Source organism: Drosophila melanogaster, chromosome 3R, assembly GCF_000001215.4.
Source record: "Drosophila melanogaster chromosome 3R".
NCBI lineage: Eukaryota > Metazoa > Arthropoda > Insecta > Diptera > Drosophilidae > Drosophila > Drosophila melanogaster.
In genome coordinates, this window is record NT_033777.3 from 15501810 (window position 1) to 15517929 (window position 16120).

Below are 16120 nucleotides of genomic sequence, written 5' to 3' on the forward strand. Positions count from 1 at the left end.
TTAATGTGTTTGCATATATATTTCATGTTCATGTTTGATAGCTTGTAAGGGTATTCAATATTCAACGTCGTCTCTCCTTCCTTTGGCATTAATTTTTTTTTGTACTACGGCCCTCTCGCCCTTTCATGTCAAGGTAGCATAATTTTCGGGCATTTAACCTGGCCAACCCGGAAGCATTTGGCTTAAATGTCTGGTCATTTGTAAATAGTTCGTGTCGCAGCCGCAGACGCAACACTTGACGGAAATGGCCAAGAAATGAGCCCCCGTTTGCCAACCGCACGAAAAATGTCACGACTTTCCCTGTTCCAGACTTGTTTGTTACCTGGGGTGTGTTTTCCCCATCCCGTTGACTTGGCCAGAAATTAGCACAACATTAAATAACACGATTTTGCCGCCGTGATAAGCGAGCCTCGCATATTTGTTTGCGTTGACCTGCCCTGTGACATGAGTTATGATCTTGTAATAATTGGGAAGGGGCGCTGCCCATTACCTTATGCATATTTTATGGAATACGCTTTAATGGGCTGAGCGGATGAGTTATGTCTTAGTTGGCCGTAGTTTGTACTAATTAGGTTAACGTTGTGTGGAGAGTTCCCTTCAAGCCTACTTGCAACTTAAAAGTTGTAGGAAAGTTCTTAAAATGAAAACATTCTGTGATAAATTCCATTCCTTTTGCTATGCCCATCAATCGTTCTATTTTAATTTATCTTAATATAATTTGCTTAGATTGAACCTTATTATAAACCGATTACGGAGTGTATCTCCAAAGCACTTACATAAAAGTATTCCTCAATTAGCCAGACTCCCACTCATTTGGAACTAAGACCCAGGGAAACCTAACTTATTTTTGACCAAATGCTGGGCATTTGTTCCCACGTCCAGGACAGTCAGTCAGCCTGTTTGCCTTTGGGAGGCCAAGGAGTCCGAGGAGCAGCGGTCGTTCATTTCACGGCCCGGATCATCAATAACTCATGCCAGGCCAATTTGTATACTTTGGACAGTTTTGTGTGTGGCGCTCCCTTCTTGACTTTTGGCCAGCATTGGAGCAATGGAGCAATGAGCGGAGAATAGGCTCACTCGCCGAGACTGAAGCCACATTTCAAAAACAGTTTCCAGGGCATAAATCACTGGATGGCTAGTGCTCCGAGGAGTTCGAGGAGTCGAAGTGGAAACGGGAACAGTTCGATTTGCCAGCTTCAAAAGTTTTCCCAGTTCCCTTCGACGCTGTCTTCATTTCGATGGGAGTGTTTTTTTTTTTTTGCCGGCCGGTCTTGGGTTCTTTATCATAGGGTAAATTGATTTTTTGTTTTGGCCCAGTCCAGAAATAACGATAAATTGAGCAGATGTCACCGAACGAGAAGAGAAGCCGAAACTACCGAACTGAGTTGAGTTATAGTTGTGTCTGATGTGTGGCTTTCAGTTACCTGCTCCGGAAGTTGGCCTCTGGTCCTCTGGTTTTTGGGCGGCTTGGCATATCGTCGCCTAATTTGTGGAAAATTGAGATTTATGGCCAGCAGTTCGATTCGTCTAGCGCTTAAAGTTGCCTACCAAATTAAAGAGTTGAGCAGATCCCAGTTAATTATGATTAATGACCGGCTAATGACTGCTTTCGCCTTTCGCAGGCGAATCAATGTCACACATCAGCAATTTTCAGAAGCTCGACAAAGTTGCAAATTTATTGAAATTTTCTGCGCAGCAGAAAGCAATCAATACCCGATATGTTTTCTCTAAATACGTTTAAATCCTAACATATTGCTGCTCAAAAAAGGAGAACAAACATAACGACAATTTCACGCTACAAATGTTTCGATTAAAAATTTCCTTTTTTTTTTTTTGCCCATGTCGTTATGGGGTTGCCAATACTCGTAAAGCAACCACACCCCCATCCACATAACGTCACTCCACCCCGCCCCGCTCATATGTGCAAAATAAGAGTAACTGGGAAAACAAAGTACGAAGGATGCCGAGACGACGGGATCCAGTAACAAGGAATCCCCGCCAGCCACTTCTGCAGCGCCGGACTCCATTTGATATTTGCTGAAGCACGACAATGAATAATAACTACATGGAATGCATATGCTGGCAAAAAAGGACGAGCCCGAGCAAATCCAGAGGGGTTGGCAGAAGCTGGCTTCCATTTTAAGGTCTTTCCTTTACTTAACATTTGATATATATTTTGAATCCTTTCGATATGCGGCTGATTGAGGGGTGAGAGTTGAGAAGGCATACAAATTCATTTTGTAGTGAATGTACTACTACTTTACCTCCACTTAGCAAAGCCATGCATACTCATAATACAAACAAATTACACAGAATTAAGATCCTAATAGTTCCTTTATTTTTACATGTACCATATCAAATTACTTAAAACAGCCTGCCCAAAAATTGCAATAAAACTTTGCCAAATATTTCGAATCGGGGACAAAGTGGCCCCAGAATTTCAGTTTGGCGTTCCTGTATTTATTTGCCATTTGCCAGAGTCCTGTTTCATATTTATCAAAGTCTGTGGCAAATAATTTTATTAACTTTTGCGCAAAACTTCAGCGATGCAATGGCCATGGAGTGGAGCAAAAGGGCAGGTGAGGGTCAGACAGACTGCGAACTGTTCGCGAAAAGTTGCAGTAGGTACAGTTTCGTCGGAGGAGTCGAGGAGCCAAAGGGGCTGGAAGGACGAGATCGGGACAGGGACAGGAGCAGGGACAAGTTTGCAATACTGGCGCAACACTATCTGGAGCGCATATTTTATTATTATCCTTTCGCACAAATAAATATACTTCTGCGCAAATTACAAAAGAGCGCAACTAACTGGTGACTTTAAGTTGGAAAGGCAACTATATCTATGACCGTTTCTCCCCCCACTCCCCACACTCCCCACGCCGCCGCCTTTCTGGGCTGTGCGACAAAAAGTTTCGTCCAGATCTAATCAAAAATTCACTTAAAAAGTTTGCACTGCCAGGACGAGGCTGAATGACTTCAAGTGCAACCTTGCCGTTGGTTGGGCATTGTTGCAGCTCCTTTGTTGCGTTTCGCAGGACTCGAGGATGTGGGGCGGCGGCGACAGGACTTCCATGGCCGGCACTTAATGAAATCTTCCAGGGCCAGGTCCTTTTGCCCAGCCGGAGGAGTGTTGGAGTAAATAAAGGCAGCACGCTGGGCACAGACTGAAAAAAACCAGCGAGGTGGGCGAACATCAAGACTTCTCCTCTATAATAACTAAATACAAATAGTTATGCATTTTCCTAAATCTATATTAAGTTGATCCAATCACCTTCGATTGCTTTTGTTAAGACCCATTTCTGCTGCCCGCTTTATCAGTGGCCAAATGGAGCACTCAACAGAGCTTAAGTCAAATCCCCAGCCACAACAAGGACACCATTTTGAATACAGTGCTGGAATCCTTGAATGCAAATTGCTGCACAATCAACGGCAATCGACAACAATGCAGCCGCTTGAAAATCATTTAAAAAATCCCTTAAACTTCGCTGCCACGCGGAGTGACACAAATGAAGTGTCAATTTTAATATCCCGAATGCAAAAATAAACCAGCAAATTGAGCAGCCGGCGGAGGAGGAGTCAACCAATCTCCTGGGCACAACAATAACCCAACAGCTACGCCCCATTTTCATTCGGTATTCCTGCTTTTCCGGCACAAATTGCATAAAAAATTTCGCGCACACTTAAAAAATTTTCAAGTGCAGTGCCAAAGTCACTGGCTGAAGGTGAAGGTGTGTGGGTGGATGGTGGTCGTCTGGCTGGATTTTCCTTCATTTTCCTTCGCCTTCGTCCTTTTGCTCCTTTTAAATTTGCACAAAATTGCAAATAACTTGCAATCAAGGTGCAAGAAGTACGCAAAAGGGCTGGGGTTGGGAATGGGGTTCCAGTGACTTTGGAGTCACAACAAAATGGCGAAGCTCGAGCGTTGAGTTGAGTTGGGTTTCATTTCGCCGGGAACGTCTGGGAATCAATTTAAGTTAACTCGAGTCTATTGTTTCATCGCCGTTTGGTCCGCTTTAAGTCCGCTTTCCACCGCCCCCCCCCCCTCTACGGCCACCAATCTCCTCCAGAGTCCTCAGCTTTTGTCGTCAACTAAGGAATTTTTATGAGCTGCCTTGCCGGCGTCCTTCTGTCCTTCGGCTTTCTGTCCCGCCAACTTTAGACCCGAGACTCCCGCTTGTTAATATTTCACCTAGATTGATACTGCAAAAAACCAGCGGAGGATACATATATATGAATATATATGTAGGGGATGGATCAGGGATCGGGACATCCCGCCAAGTGGCTTGTGCCCGTCGTGGGCACAAAGCAGCTAGGAATTTCATTATATGCACCCCGGGCCAAAGGACAAAGACATGTTTTTAATAGTTTCGCATGTTTGTGCAGCAGGCTTTGTTTTTTTTTTTTTTTTTGGCCCCTCCTTGGAGGAGGCTGCAGGAACCCCTCTTCCCCTTTTAGTTTCCCCTTTCAGTTCCGATTGTGTGCAGTATGCGCAAAGTTGGCCAGATTTTTGTGCTTGCACTTTGAATAGTTGCATTTTTGAGCAGTTCGTGGTGCAGAGCATAAATTGTGAGTCTGTCAGGAGTTAGTTGTAATGAGTAAGGAAAATCTTAAAGACAGATACAGCTGTACAACGTATCCCTAGCTAGCAAAAAAAAATGCCATTAACTTATTTTCTTAGCCATTATTAGAAATTCTACTCGTCTCTAGCCCGAAAGTAGGCTGCAAAATGATTAACGTTTTTTATTAGTATTTCCAAACAGGTTTCTCTTTGAAAACTATTGAACATTGAACTCTGGGAGAAGAACCTTACTCATGAACCCAGAACCAAGGGCGTAACTCAATCGAAATGGAAACCTTGTTGCACATCTATTAAGAGCAAATGTCAAATTTAATTGGAACACGTACGCTGGGGTTCACTTGTTGGCTTCGTTTAACCCTTCCACCGATCCACCACATTAACTTTCATTTTTAGCCAGCTTTCCCCGACTTCTGTTCCCTTTCATCCACTGTGTGTTTTGTGGGCGTGGCCGGGCGTCTGGAGAGTCTGCGGATACTTTTGCAGCGTCATCGCATGATTACGTCGATTTTGGGACCCAGTAATCATCTGGTGCACGAACACATATGTACACCCCAATCTCAGCTTCCGCATCCCATTACCCAGACGAACGACTAGACCAGGAGCAGAAGCAGGAGATGGGGCAGGAGTACAAGGAGCGGATTGGGTGCTTAGACCGGACACAATTATCGGGGGCCAAAAGGGCTTTCAATTTCACTTGGTTAGCTGCAAGTAAACAGCTTTGCGGCTCCACGACTTCAGCTGGCTTTGGGTGGCGCTCAAGTCGAGCATGCAACCATCACAAGCGGCACGCAAACGCATCAAATCAATGAAAGTGCCCGGCTATCGATGGCTCTCCAGGACTCCCGACTCCGGCTCATTTGACCACGGTTTGCACTTCATTGGTTCGCCCAAGAACGGAGGCAATCGGAAGCCAAATAGCACAGAGAAAAAAAATCTTCAATTACTTAAAAGTATGTGAATCATTACTACGTTGAAATTGTGGACTAAATAAATATTTTTTAATATTGATTTAAATAAAATAAAACTTAACAGTGAGTTTTTTAAACGTTCCAGAATTGAATATTACTTCTCTCAGTGATAAGAACAATGGATCGATCTCGATTTAAGGCGTTTTCCATTCACTTTATTTTCCACCGGTTGAATTGGGTTTATGAAAATGAAAATTGCCAAGAAAATAGAGCAAACAAGAACATTTTTCTGCTCCAGCTCAGTTCATATTTTTCGGCATTTTCTCTTTGAATTTGGGGCTTTGCAATAGCAACTCGTATTAGCTCAGTGGGCCAAAAGGCACTCGATGCACACTTTCCATCGGAAACTATAAGCTCACTCCCTACATTTCCCGCAGATGCATTGGCATGATTTAATCGGAATACAAATCGCTTATCAGCTCAAAGAGAAGATTCGAAAACAGCTAAGAGAATGGAAAGCAAATCCATAGGTCAGAGGGAAATGATAGGAGAAAAATAGCTTACTCCACTAGTATGCTTAACAATATTTTAAATTACAAGTATGCTTTTAATTATCACATAATTACCTTGCGCTGACCAGAAAGATAGCAATTCTCGGAAATAACATTTTAATGACCCCAAATAAAACACATGGCGTTGAAAACAAACAAGATTGATAAGAGTTTGTACTGATAGTAGTAGTAAAGTCTAAGCTAAAAATTGAGTTCACGCTCTAAAACCCCAGAGCACTGCAACGGTGGCCATTAGAATTGCCATAGGAAATAGACCACCGGATCCATTGCATTCGCCCGGCGATTGCATCTCCCACGCGATCTGGTTGCCCATGCCGTACTGTTCAGCATAGCTCTTCGCCAAGTTGATCATCTCCTGGCTGAGCTCACGTTTCCGAGTGAAGAGCTTGAACAGCGGAACTGGCGAAATGCTTCCGAAACCGCAGACAAAGGCGATATTCTCGTAGTCCGTTAACATTAGTTTGTAGGTCACAGTGACCGTATCGTAATCGAGTTTGAAGATGCCGGTTTGCGTATCTTCGTTCCAGGGGAATTCAACGGACTCCTCGGTGAACTGCCATCCATTGTTCACCGTGCTGATGAAGTTCAAGTCCAGCGAGAGTATGTCATTCTCGATTTCAGCGGGCACAGAGACATTCAGGCATTCCAGTACCTGGACATTGGGTACTCTAGCAGCCTCGTACCAGTAACCGGAGAGCTAAAAAGTTATTAGTGTGTTTCAGTAAATATACTTAAGGTCATAGCAATACCTGGAAAATTCGATATTCCCAGGAATATGAATCAAATTTCTTCGCTCACTTGCGTTAGGTTAAAGTTGAAATGAATACTTTCATTTCGGCAGTTGAGTTCCTCCGGCAAAGTGGGCATTCTCATCCGAATCGCTCCGACCTCCAGTGGAATTCCACAGCAGCAAAATAACAGCAAAATCGGGAGCATATATTTCTGAGCCTCCATTTCGATCCGTTCGCGGTGCCGATTTTCAGACAACTAAACGACCTACCAATTCCCCACCAGCTTTTGCTGCTCAAGTGATGTGCTTATCAGTGGTGACGATTTATTAATGAATACATATGCCGCAAATATGTATTGAATTTTCAATATGCGGTGAATCACTGTTATGTCATCGATAAGGCTTATAGCTTATCTACATTTAGGCTGACATCCTGTTTTCTTGGAACTCTATTGTAACGACGATAGTTGTATATTATAAATCTATTTACTTATATGGACAAGTATTATGTGTGGATAATATGTATGATAATGGCTACAAGTTTGGTAAGGCTATTTTCCTTCTAGTTGTAGTTGCTTGCCCAAGTGGATAATCCACAAAGTAGAATCAAGCCCACTAGAGCTGCCAAAGCTGGCTGTCCACTGGGTTCCCTGCACTCTTCCACGGATTGCTTCTCCCAATAGATCAGGGAGCTATAACCATTTTCCTCGGCCTGCGTGTTGATCAGCTCGAAGATCTCCTCGCTGACCTCGCGGTCTCGAGTGAAGAACTTGAAGATAGGTATCAAAGAGGTGCTCCCGTATCCACAGACAACGGCGATGGACACGTAGTCGGTGGTCACCAGCTTATATGACACCTTACTCGCATCGGGATGAAAGATGCCGTACTGGGTGGAGTTGTTCCAAGGAAAGCTCACGGCTTCCCTGCTGAGGGACCAACTGTTATTGAGTATGGTGACGTAGCTTAAATCCAACGTAAGATTATTGCCACTGACTGCCGAGGGAATCGAGACATTCAGGCACTCCATTCCCGGGACACTGGGCATTTGGAGAGCCTCATACCAGGTGCCGGCAAGCTAAACAAATCAAGAATAATTATCAGACTGGATTTTTCAGTGTGGGAAACTATTGTAATATATATCCTACGACTTTTCTTACATCTGTTAAGTTGAACTTAAATCCAACATCGTCTTCCTGACATTTAAAATCCTGCAAATTTTCCGGCAGCCTGGGTAATGTAATTGCTTCAATTCCGCAGATACAAAATGCGAGTAAAAGCGATCGGTTAAATATTTGATCCTTCATTTCAAACCGTTTGCTTCGTTAAACTGAAGGCAACTAAATGCCGACTCAATTCTTCTCACTCCTTTTATTCTGCTGTGAAATGCTGTTGTCATTGAATAAATATAAAATAATTGCTAGTAAATATTTAACAACGTAAGGTTATAAATAAACATATATGAAACAACGCAACCTATTTGAGCTCCATGTCACTACTCGCCAATATTCCATATCTTAACGATCGTTGCTCACTTGAAATTCCTTTAAGTTTTCTTTTTATGGACTTCACGCGTACAGTGATTTCACATCTTGAATCAATAATAGCCAAACGCGAGTCGCACCCACAGATTTCTAGATTCCTCACTAGGTCAGGCTGGTAACCTATGCTATTGGCTTTATGATTTGATATGCAGAGTAAACTCAATTCACACCCCAAATTAATTACCCAATTATAACTACCCATTTGTTGAAAAAAAAGCGGACGAGTTCTTTGATGAGTAAGTAACTTGATAACTTGGTAACAGAAACAGAAATATTTTCGCAAGCTTATACAATTTTTCTCATTGCAAAAAGTGGGTAAGAAATCGCTTTGCGGACTCTGAAGAAAAGTCAAAAGTTTGGCGAACTGCTTGTAGAAATCACGTGAAATTCGATTGTCGCTTAAAGTGAAATTGCACAATGTTTGCGATGAAATGTTGTCGCAGTAAAATATCGTTGCAACCCCTTCCTCTTCCTTCCCTTCCAATGTTGCAGTTGCACTTCCTCTGCACTTGCAACTCGTCCTTTTTTGCCCAGATCCTGGCATTGCTGAACTGACGAAGATAAAAACGCAATCAAACAACAACAAAAAGACAAAAATGGCAGCGGCATCTGCTTGTGTTTGTGCCACTGTGTGTGTGAGTAAATGCACTCGAGCACGCTCATCCAAGGAGTCCGCAGTAATCCTGCCATACGGAAGCTACCAATACCCTCGGATAGGTAAAAGCCTACCCAGAAAGCTGTTCAAAAGTGGAAGACTTATCAAGCAAATTATTGCTAATTTATTGATAATATGCACTTATCTGGAAATTATAGCTTATAAAACTTTATACTGTTTTAATTTGAATATATAATTGAAATGTATTACTCTATCAAAATAATTATTGCAATTTTTATAGATCAGGTAGTTTGGTGTCTGGTGCGATAAGATTAGGTTGCCAATAAAACGAACCAGACTTAACTCATAAGTCATAACTTTCTAATCAAAATACTTGGTCTATGGCTGATAAACACTCAAGCATCGTAAAACAGGTGTGATTCAGTGATATTATGCTGAAACGTTCAATGATAGAGTTCCGAACCGATAAAATAGGTTGGAGTGTCCTGATGTTATAATGACTTACTATGTATGGATCAGAGTTCAATCGTATTACCCAAAGAAGGAAAGCTCAAGTTCAGAGTTGATGCCAATCATTTAACACAGCTTTATATGAGTTTTATAATTTACTTCAAACCTACATTGATGTAGGTATGTATTTATTTATTTTAATAATGACACATGTATGCAGTTTAGATAGCGTTATCATGAAGGGTTATTAAATAAGATTACACACAGAACAGAAGTATTATATTTTCGATAAGGCCTGTTTGGATGAGATACTCCCGATACCCTATAGAGTATTTGCAAATGGATAACTCTGCATCGGCGACACATCGATTGTCCCTGCAGCGCAGCCAAGTTAACTGCGTTAAAGAGTTGTCATTGTGTTGTTTGCAGAGTTGTCCTTCGTCCGTGCGTGTGCCTGTGTGTGTGTGTATGCTTGTGTCTGTGTGTGTGTGTGCGGCTTTTGTAGCTGCAAGGATATTGCAGCTGCAACGTGTTGAAGTGGCGCCTCGGTAAAATTGTGTCAAACTGTGATTGCATTTTTGTGACTGGCATTCAATTGCTATGGTGTTTGGCTTTGGCAACTCTGCCCATGTCCTTAACTCCCTTTACCCGCCCACTTGGGCATGTGGGCGTGGTCCGATTTGGGCACTAACACTTGTCGCCTTCAGATGACCGATTGCAACGTGGCTTTTGGACAGAGATCGCTCAGGCAGTTGTAGCTTTGCAGATACTGCTGGAAACCCCCAGTTAATTATCGTATAATCCCAGTGACAATCCTGCCACCCCAGATTGGCCTGCAATCCCCATAAAGACCCGAGAGTCGCGCAATTAACTGAGCGTCTAGCTAAAAAACTCCCCAATGAGGTAAACCCCTTGCCCGCCCAGGAAAAACAAAACAACCAACCGACCGGCCGCCCATCCACTCGGTGCACCTTGTTCCAGCTTCTCCGGATATTTGGGCTATGATTATTACTTATGATAATTCAACTTGACGGCGCAAAAAGAACTTGACACCACCATCGAAGAGGAAGGCAGAATGATGTCAAGACAACGGCGAGTCCCTTGGAAATTGGGGGAAAACAACCCCTGCCCGAGGGGTGAAAATGTGGCCAAGTGGGTTTTATGTTCCACCGACGACTGCAATCGAGACTTCCGCTCCTTTGTGGCAACGGCGATTCCCTGGGCGAACATGAAAAACTCCAACTTAAATGAAACTGTTGCGTATTTTGCATTCGTAGTCCTCGTTCTCATCCTTTATTGTTTTCCGTGTTCAGTAGCTGTCTTCTACTCCTGGTCCTCGAGGGTGCGAGTGCGTCGCATTTGCACCTTCAATTAATATACTGGCATTCTGAGTCCGGAACTTCAACCCTCGTTCCCCTGACTTTTGCTCTTTTTGTGATTTATGAGGGTGCGCTGGCAAAACAAAATTAAGCCGGCGGACGAACGACATTTGGCGTCAGCATCTTAGCCGGGCTTTCCCAGCAACCACATCCCCCCCTCTTTGCCAGTTGCCACAGAGGTTTGAACTTTTAATTAAAAGTCACTTTTGATTTATAATTTGCTAGCGTTTTCAGGCATTGCATAAACAAAGGGCGAGTGCTCGCTGTCCGCAGTTGACAGGCATCAATGCGAAGGTGCGACCAAACAGAGTTGTCATCCTTTTGAAAGTCGGAGAGATAGCACTTTACATCACTTTATGGGGACCTTTGAATATTCGCATTTTAATTTTCTGGAAATCAACAAAATAGGTATTCACAAGAAACACTGCTTTTATATGCTCTTATATACTTTTTGAAGCACACATAATTCCAGTTTTGCATAGCAACATATTACTCATATGTAGCCATTTGAAAATTAGTGCTATTAAAGCTGTGCATCTGAAATACATATTTCTGGTGGCGGCAGGTGATGAGATCTGTGCAAGTTCGATTGTATCTTCCAAATCGGATTTAAATCTAATGGCAACAGACTTTTTACTTCTGTTTATAAGCAGTAGCAGCGAAGGCTCTGCCAAGTCTGCATTTCCCGTCAATAAATTCCGGGATTGTTCCGGCCACAATGGATGCGTAAAAAGGAAATCCACCACGCATATGGGTAACCCTGACAATCAAACGTTTGTTGCCATATTGTCGCTGAAGCACGTGACGCCCAAAAGGATATAAATCGCTGGAGGGCTGGAGGGGGAGGAGGAGGCTGATGCCTAGTGACGCGTGTCCTGTGCATAATCGGGATTTGCATGCATCAACTGGAACTGTGACGGCATTATGGCCCAAGGAAACACATCATCAAAAGAAGCTGGACCAGACTGGTCTAGGCCATCTTCCAGATGATACACTCATAAAAACTTCACATTTTTAGTTATGCTATAATTGAAATACCCTACACTCTGCTTTAGATTTATATTATCGCTTCTTATTAAATGAGCTCGAGATCCTTTTATCTGTCCAATGTTTAATGAAATTAAATAAATTAACCTTATTTTCCCTTGTGTACCGTTGCTCAAAGAATCGGGAGTCACTCGTGGCAACCACCTCTTCGAAGGATGCGTTGCAGGTCCTTTGATGCGTGAACTGTTTGCGGCAAATAAAGTGAGTCCTGGGGTGGGCACTGTGCTGGCCCATCCTCCGGTGACAGCCGGCAACCAACCTTGACAACCAAAAGTTGCATGCGCTGCACATTGCCCCATTTGCCGCCGGCAAACCCGAGCGCGTGTCCTTCTAATAAGCCTAATGCATGGGAAAGCGGAAGGAGCCGGAGGTCGCACCGAAAAGAGCTGACAATATTGGTAATATTTTAAAGTGGACCCGAGCACACGACCCAGACGCCGCTTGTTGTCATAAAGAGACCTTTAATTAAATTCATATTTGGACACACAACATTGCTGATTTATGATCGAGGGGATGGCAAGGGAGGCCGGGGTGATGGCAGGAGACAGGCCGCGTGTCGTCATCCATTGAAAAACAATCAAGGGAGTCATAATTGTTTATATTGCCTTGCATTAATCTAATTGGATTGCCATGGGAGTGCTGGTGGCAGACGAAAAGAGGTCTTCCGAATTTAATCTAAAAATGCCAACCTTTTTGTTGGAAAAATTCCAGAAATAATATAGGTATTTGATCTTAAGGGAGTTCCATTTCTTTTTATTTTCATAATAATTTAATTTTCAGACCCCACTTGGTTAGCCTTGGGAAGTGCATCAGGTAATCTGCGCCTGACCCGCTGCCAGGACATGATTTTCAGAGGAGCCATTTGAATGGGTAGCCTTGTTCCGAGTTGAAAGCATCTCCGGCATGTGTTGTTCATATTTGCATAAGCGTCAGCCCCGAGCATATTGCATCCCCCTGACCCCGCTCACCCCGATCCTTTGCTGCTGCTGCTGCATCATGGTCATCATTACTCAACTCCAGGGCCCTGAGTAAATACTCGTGGCGGGCACTTTACGACCTGGCCCGTCGGATGGAGATGGAGACGGAGATGAAGATGGCCGTAAACAGCAACTGCTCATGCTGCTCCTCCCCGTCTCCTCCTGCTCCACTTGCTCCTGCTGCTTCTGGCGAGCGAAAACGTGCCGAGCATATTGAAATTGCTCACCGAAATCCAGCACATGCAGCGAGGCGGGAAGGGGCATTGGCGAAATTTGAAAAATGGTCAAAAGTTGTTTCCTGTTTTTACCTGGCTGACGGGCCCTACGGCCCACTTACCCAGAACCATAGATATGTATGTATCGGTGCACGCCGACACATGCCAAAGATCACGCGCTGGCCCGAACATAACCCAGTTTCAGATCTCCGGTTCTCCTTCGTGGAGCACGTGAGTCCCGGCTAATCATTTGTCTTCCTCGACTGCATTTTCTCAGGGAGTGGCGCAGTCGAAAAACTGCAGCCGGGAAGCAAGTTTCCATTACGCACTGACAGTTGATTGCTAAGTTTATTATTGCTTTCGCTTGCGTTTCCGTATCCGTTTCCGCTTTGCGTTCGCTTATGAATCGCCAAGGATTCGCCGAGCTGCAACTATTTATCAAGTGTTGACCTTTGATGGCATTATGGAAGCTCGCAGCGTTTTCCAACTTATCTTTTAGTTTTCGCCTGCAATCATTTGTTTTCCACTGACACATTAGCAGAACTTCTGCGAAATGATCTTTAGTTTGGCGAGAAAATGGGATGCGCAAATCAATTTGAAATTGGAACTGTCTTGCCTTTCGGATGAAAGGGTGAAGTAATCAAAAGCTTAACGATGTTATATTTAGGTTATATTTTCCAGAAACTATAATATTAAATACGTTTTATCTGGCGAACATTATTCCTGTTTCATAATCACATTATCCCCCATTGGCAGGGGACAAATTGACACATCCTTTGGCGAAAGTACTCAACAACAACAGCCAGGATGCCAGACACAAAGGACCAAAGCGGACTTAACTTGGAGTGGAGCTGTGACTGTGACTGCAAGTTGCATGAAATTATGCTTTAATCTAATTAGCATAATTTGGCTGCCCTGATGGCGACGACTATGGGTACAATGAGGATGATGATTATGATGATGGTGATGCTGATGGGTGTGATGACTCTGTTTTTGTGGGGCTCGAAGGAGCCATGTTGGCACAAGTCCTGACTGGCGACAACAATTGAAATTGAAACTGCATTATGCACAACAATGGCGACAACAGCAGCAACAACTATTTGGTTGCTTTTTTTTGCATTTCATTATGGCATTTTTGGTTACACTTTGTTCCGGCGCGTCTGTTGTCGTTTTTATGCTCGTATTTGCATTGCCTTTGTTGCTGTTGTTAATGCCATTTTGATTATGATTATGAAATTTTGTTGGTTTCTCCGCCAGCATCCTTCCGCCATCTGCCCCCGCAACTCCCCCTTCAGCTCAACTCCTTTGCCATTGGCAGTCGCACTTTGGTTTACATGGCTCGTTGTCGGCGCACGCGGCGTATACGCAATGCTGTCCTTCTGCCACGGCACTCGACTGCAGTTCCACTCGTCAGGGGACCAGAGCCGCCACTTAAATTCATATTTAAATTACATTTGTTTATATATAAATCCACCGCCGTTTTGTGAGCACTTTCATTTGCATTCGCCGGCTTAGTCTGCCCAACAAATTTATATTTTCCCCCATTCCGCTATGTGAGCTCTTATTTCTTCGCCGCGTCTGCTTACATTTGTATTTCCATTTCGTTTTCCAAATTAATTTACTCAACTTTCTTTTCAGCAATGCAGTACGAACACTATTTGCATATAATTTTCGTGAATTTATTGTTGGCAAAAATGATTTGGTTAATTATGGGGTGAGGGGATTCCTGATTTTCCTGAGCAAGGATGATGGGTAACATTTGTGATTGAGATAAATCATACTCATACCACAAGTCAATAAGTTCCAGTTCGAAAACATTATATTATTTTGCTCCCTACACACTTTCCTTTGACAATTTCCACGCAGGAAGATCATATAAATTTGTTGTCTGTTGTCTGCATCTCGGTTCATAAAAGTAAGCTCCTCATGGAGCCACCCATATAATTACACTTGCAAAAATTAACTGGAAAAAAGGCAAGGACAAAGCCTTCGTCGGCGGGGGACGAAGTGGCAGGAGGCAAATGGCAGAGGCCGGATGCCGGATGCCGGATGGCGTCTGGTGACATTGACAGTTGGCGGAGTCGCTGATGTCCTTGCTGGGCCTCAGCCATATGCGCTCACGTATTGCACGTATCATAAAAAGGATAACAATATAATCAGCTTAATGAGTGGCTCTGGATGCCGCGACTCCTGCTCCAGTTCCAGCTCCTGCCCCAGCTCTTGCTCCTTCTCCACAGACTGATCATGTTCCCGCGGATGCGAAAGAGCTTTACTTTTACTTTTTTTATGCACTGCTTTGTTTTTTTCCTTCGCAATGGGTGGCTTTTCCAAGGGGGGTGGCGGGGATGAAAAGGGGTTTTGCCGCCGGCTGTGCGTTGTCGTTCTCCGCTGTTAAGCTTTGTGTAAGCAATGTACTTTGTCTGACACCCCCCGCCAACCACCTCTCCAGCACCCCTCCCCGCATTCGGCATTGATTTACACACAGGGTCTGGTGAGCAGAAGAGGGGGGGGGGGCGAAGTTTAAAACAAGCAAACGGAAACGGAAGTGGGCTGCACGTGATGCTCGTTGAGGTGCCCAAGAGGAAGTCGAGGACTCGTCCTGCTCCTTGTTGCTCTATCACAAACTCGACTCCTTCGTACGTGTGTGTGCGTAAGTGTGCGTGCTAGTGTGTGTGTGTGTGTGTGTGAGCGGCGCACAGCTGCTTTTTATTACACTTTCAATATGGGGTAACAGGATATGGCGGCATCTTGGCCTTGCAGCTTGTTTGTTTCCACTGTAAATTGGTAAAAAGTTAATCCGCAAATTTATGACATGCCAACAGCCATTTTGGCTGTATAGGCCGTGCAGTAGTGTGCGTGAGCTGACACGCGTGTGCGTTAGGCTTTCCCGCCTCTTTTCATTTTCCCGCCATAATGTGCTTTCCTCGCTGCCGCAAAACGTGTCTGACTAGCTGGCGGCTAAACGGATAATGGCAATTGCACTTTGAACTCGTAATTAAGAAAGAAATTGTAAATTTTATTAAAGAGTAAGGGTAAGAAATGGGAACTTAATTTGTAACATGGGAACTGTTAAAGTTGCATACATATCACTGTGGACGGCAGTCCACTT

At 43.8% G+C, this 16120-nt stretch overlaps 2 protein-coding genes across 3 annotated transcripts; both read right to left on the reverse strand.

The window, feature by feature from the left end:
- Positions 1 to 6130: 6130 nt before the first annotated feature.
- CG44014 (uncharacterized protein) lies at positions 6131 to 7077 on the reverse strand. The gene is made up of 2 exons (NM_169663.2): positions 6855 to 7077; positions 6131 to 6753 (listed from the first exon to the last, which is right to left on the reverse strand). The coding sequence occupies exons 1-2, from the start codon at positions 7008 to 7010 to the stop codon at positions 6250 to 6252; spliced, it is 660 nt and encodes a 219-aa protein (NP_732043.1). The 5' UTR covers positions 7011 to 7077; the 3' UTR covers positions 6131 to 6249.
- A 9-nt stretch (positions 7078 to 7086) lies between these two features.
- Positions 7087 to 8108, reverse strand: CG44013 (uncharacterized protein). 2 transcript variants are annotated; one of them, NM_001275677.1, is made up of 2 exons: positions 7944 to 8108; positions 7087 to 7861 (listed from the first exon to the last, which is right to left on the reverse strand). In NM_001275677.1, exons 1-2 carry the CDS (start codon positions 8088 to 8090, stop codon positions 7349 to 7351), a joined length of 660 nt encoding a protein of 219 aa, NP_001262606.1. In that variant the 5' UTR covers positions 8091 to 8108; the 3' UTR covers positions 7087 to 7348. The 2 variants fall into 2 exon arrangements, with proteins under 2 accessions (NP_001262606.1, NP_001262607.1); NM_001275678.1 differs by having other exon boundaries at positions 7275 to 7861.
- Positions 8109 to 16120: the final 8012 nt, after the last annotated feature.

Excerpts from the sequence above, each read along its gene's own strand:
- CG44013 (NM_001275677.1), bottom strand. The coding sequence starts at position 8,090 with ATGAAGGATCAAATATTTAACCGATCGCTTTTACTCGCATTTTGTATC. Across the intron at positions 7,862-7,943 it reads TTAAGTTCAACTTAACAGAT|CTTGCCGGCACCTGGTATGA; the intron begins GTAAGAAAAGTC and ends TGATTTGTTTAG.
- CG44014 (NM_169663.2), bottom strand. The coding sequence starts at position 7,010 with ATGGAGGCTCAGAAATATATGCTCCCGATTTTGCTGTTATTTTGCTGC. Across the intron at positions 6,754-6,854 it reads TCAACTTTAACCTAACGCAA|CTCTCCGGTTACTGGTACGA; the intron begins GTGAGCGAAGAA and ends ATAACTTTTTAG.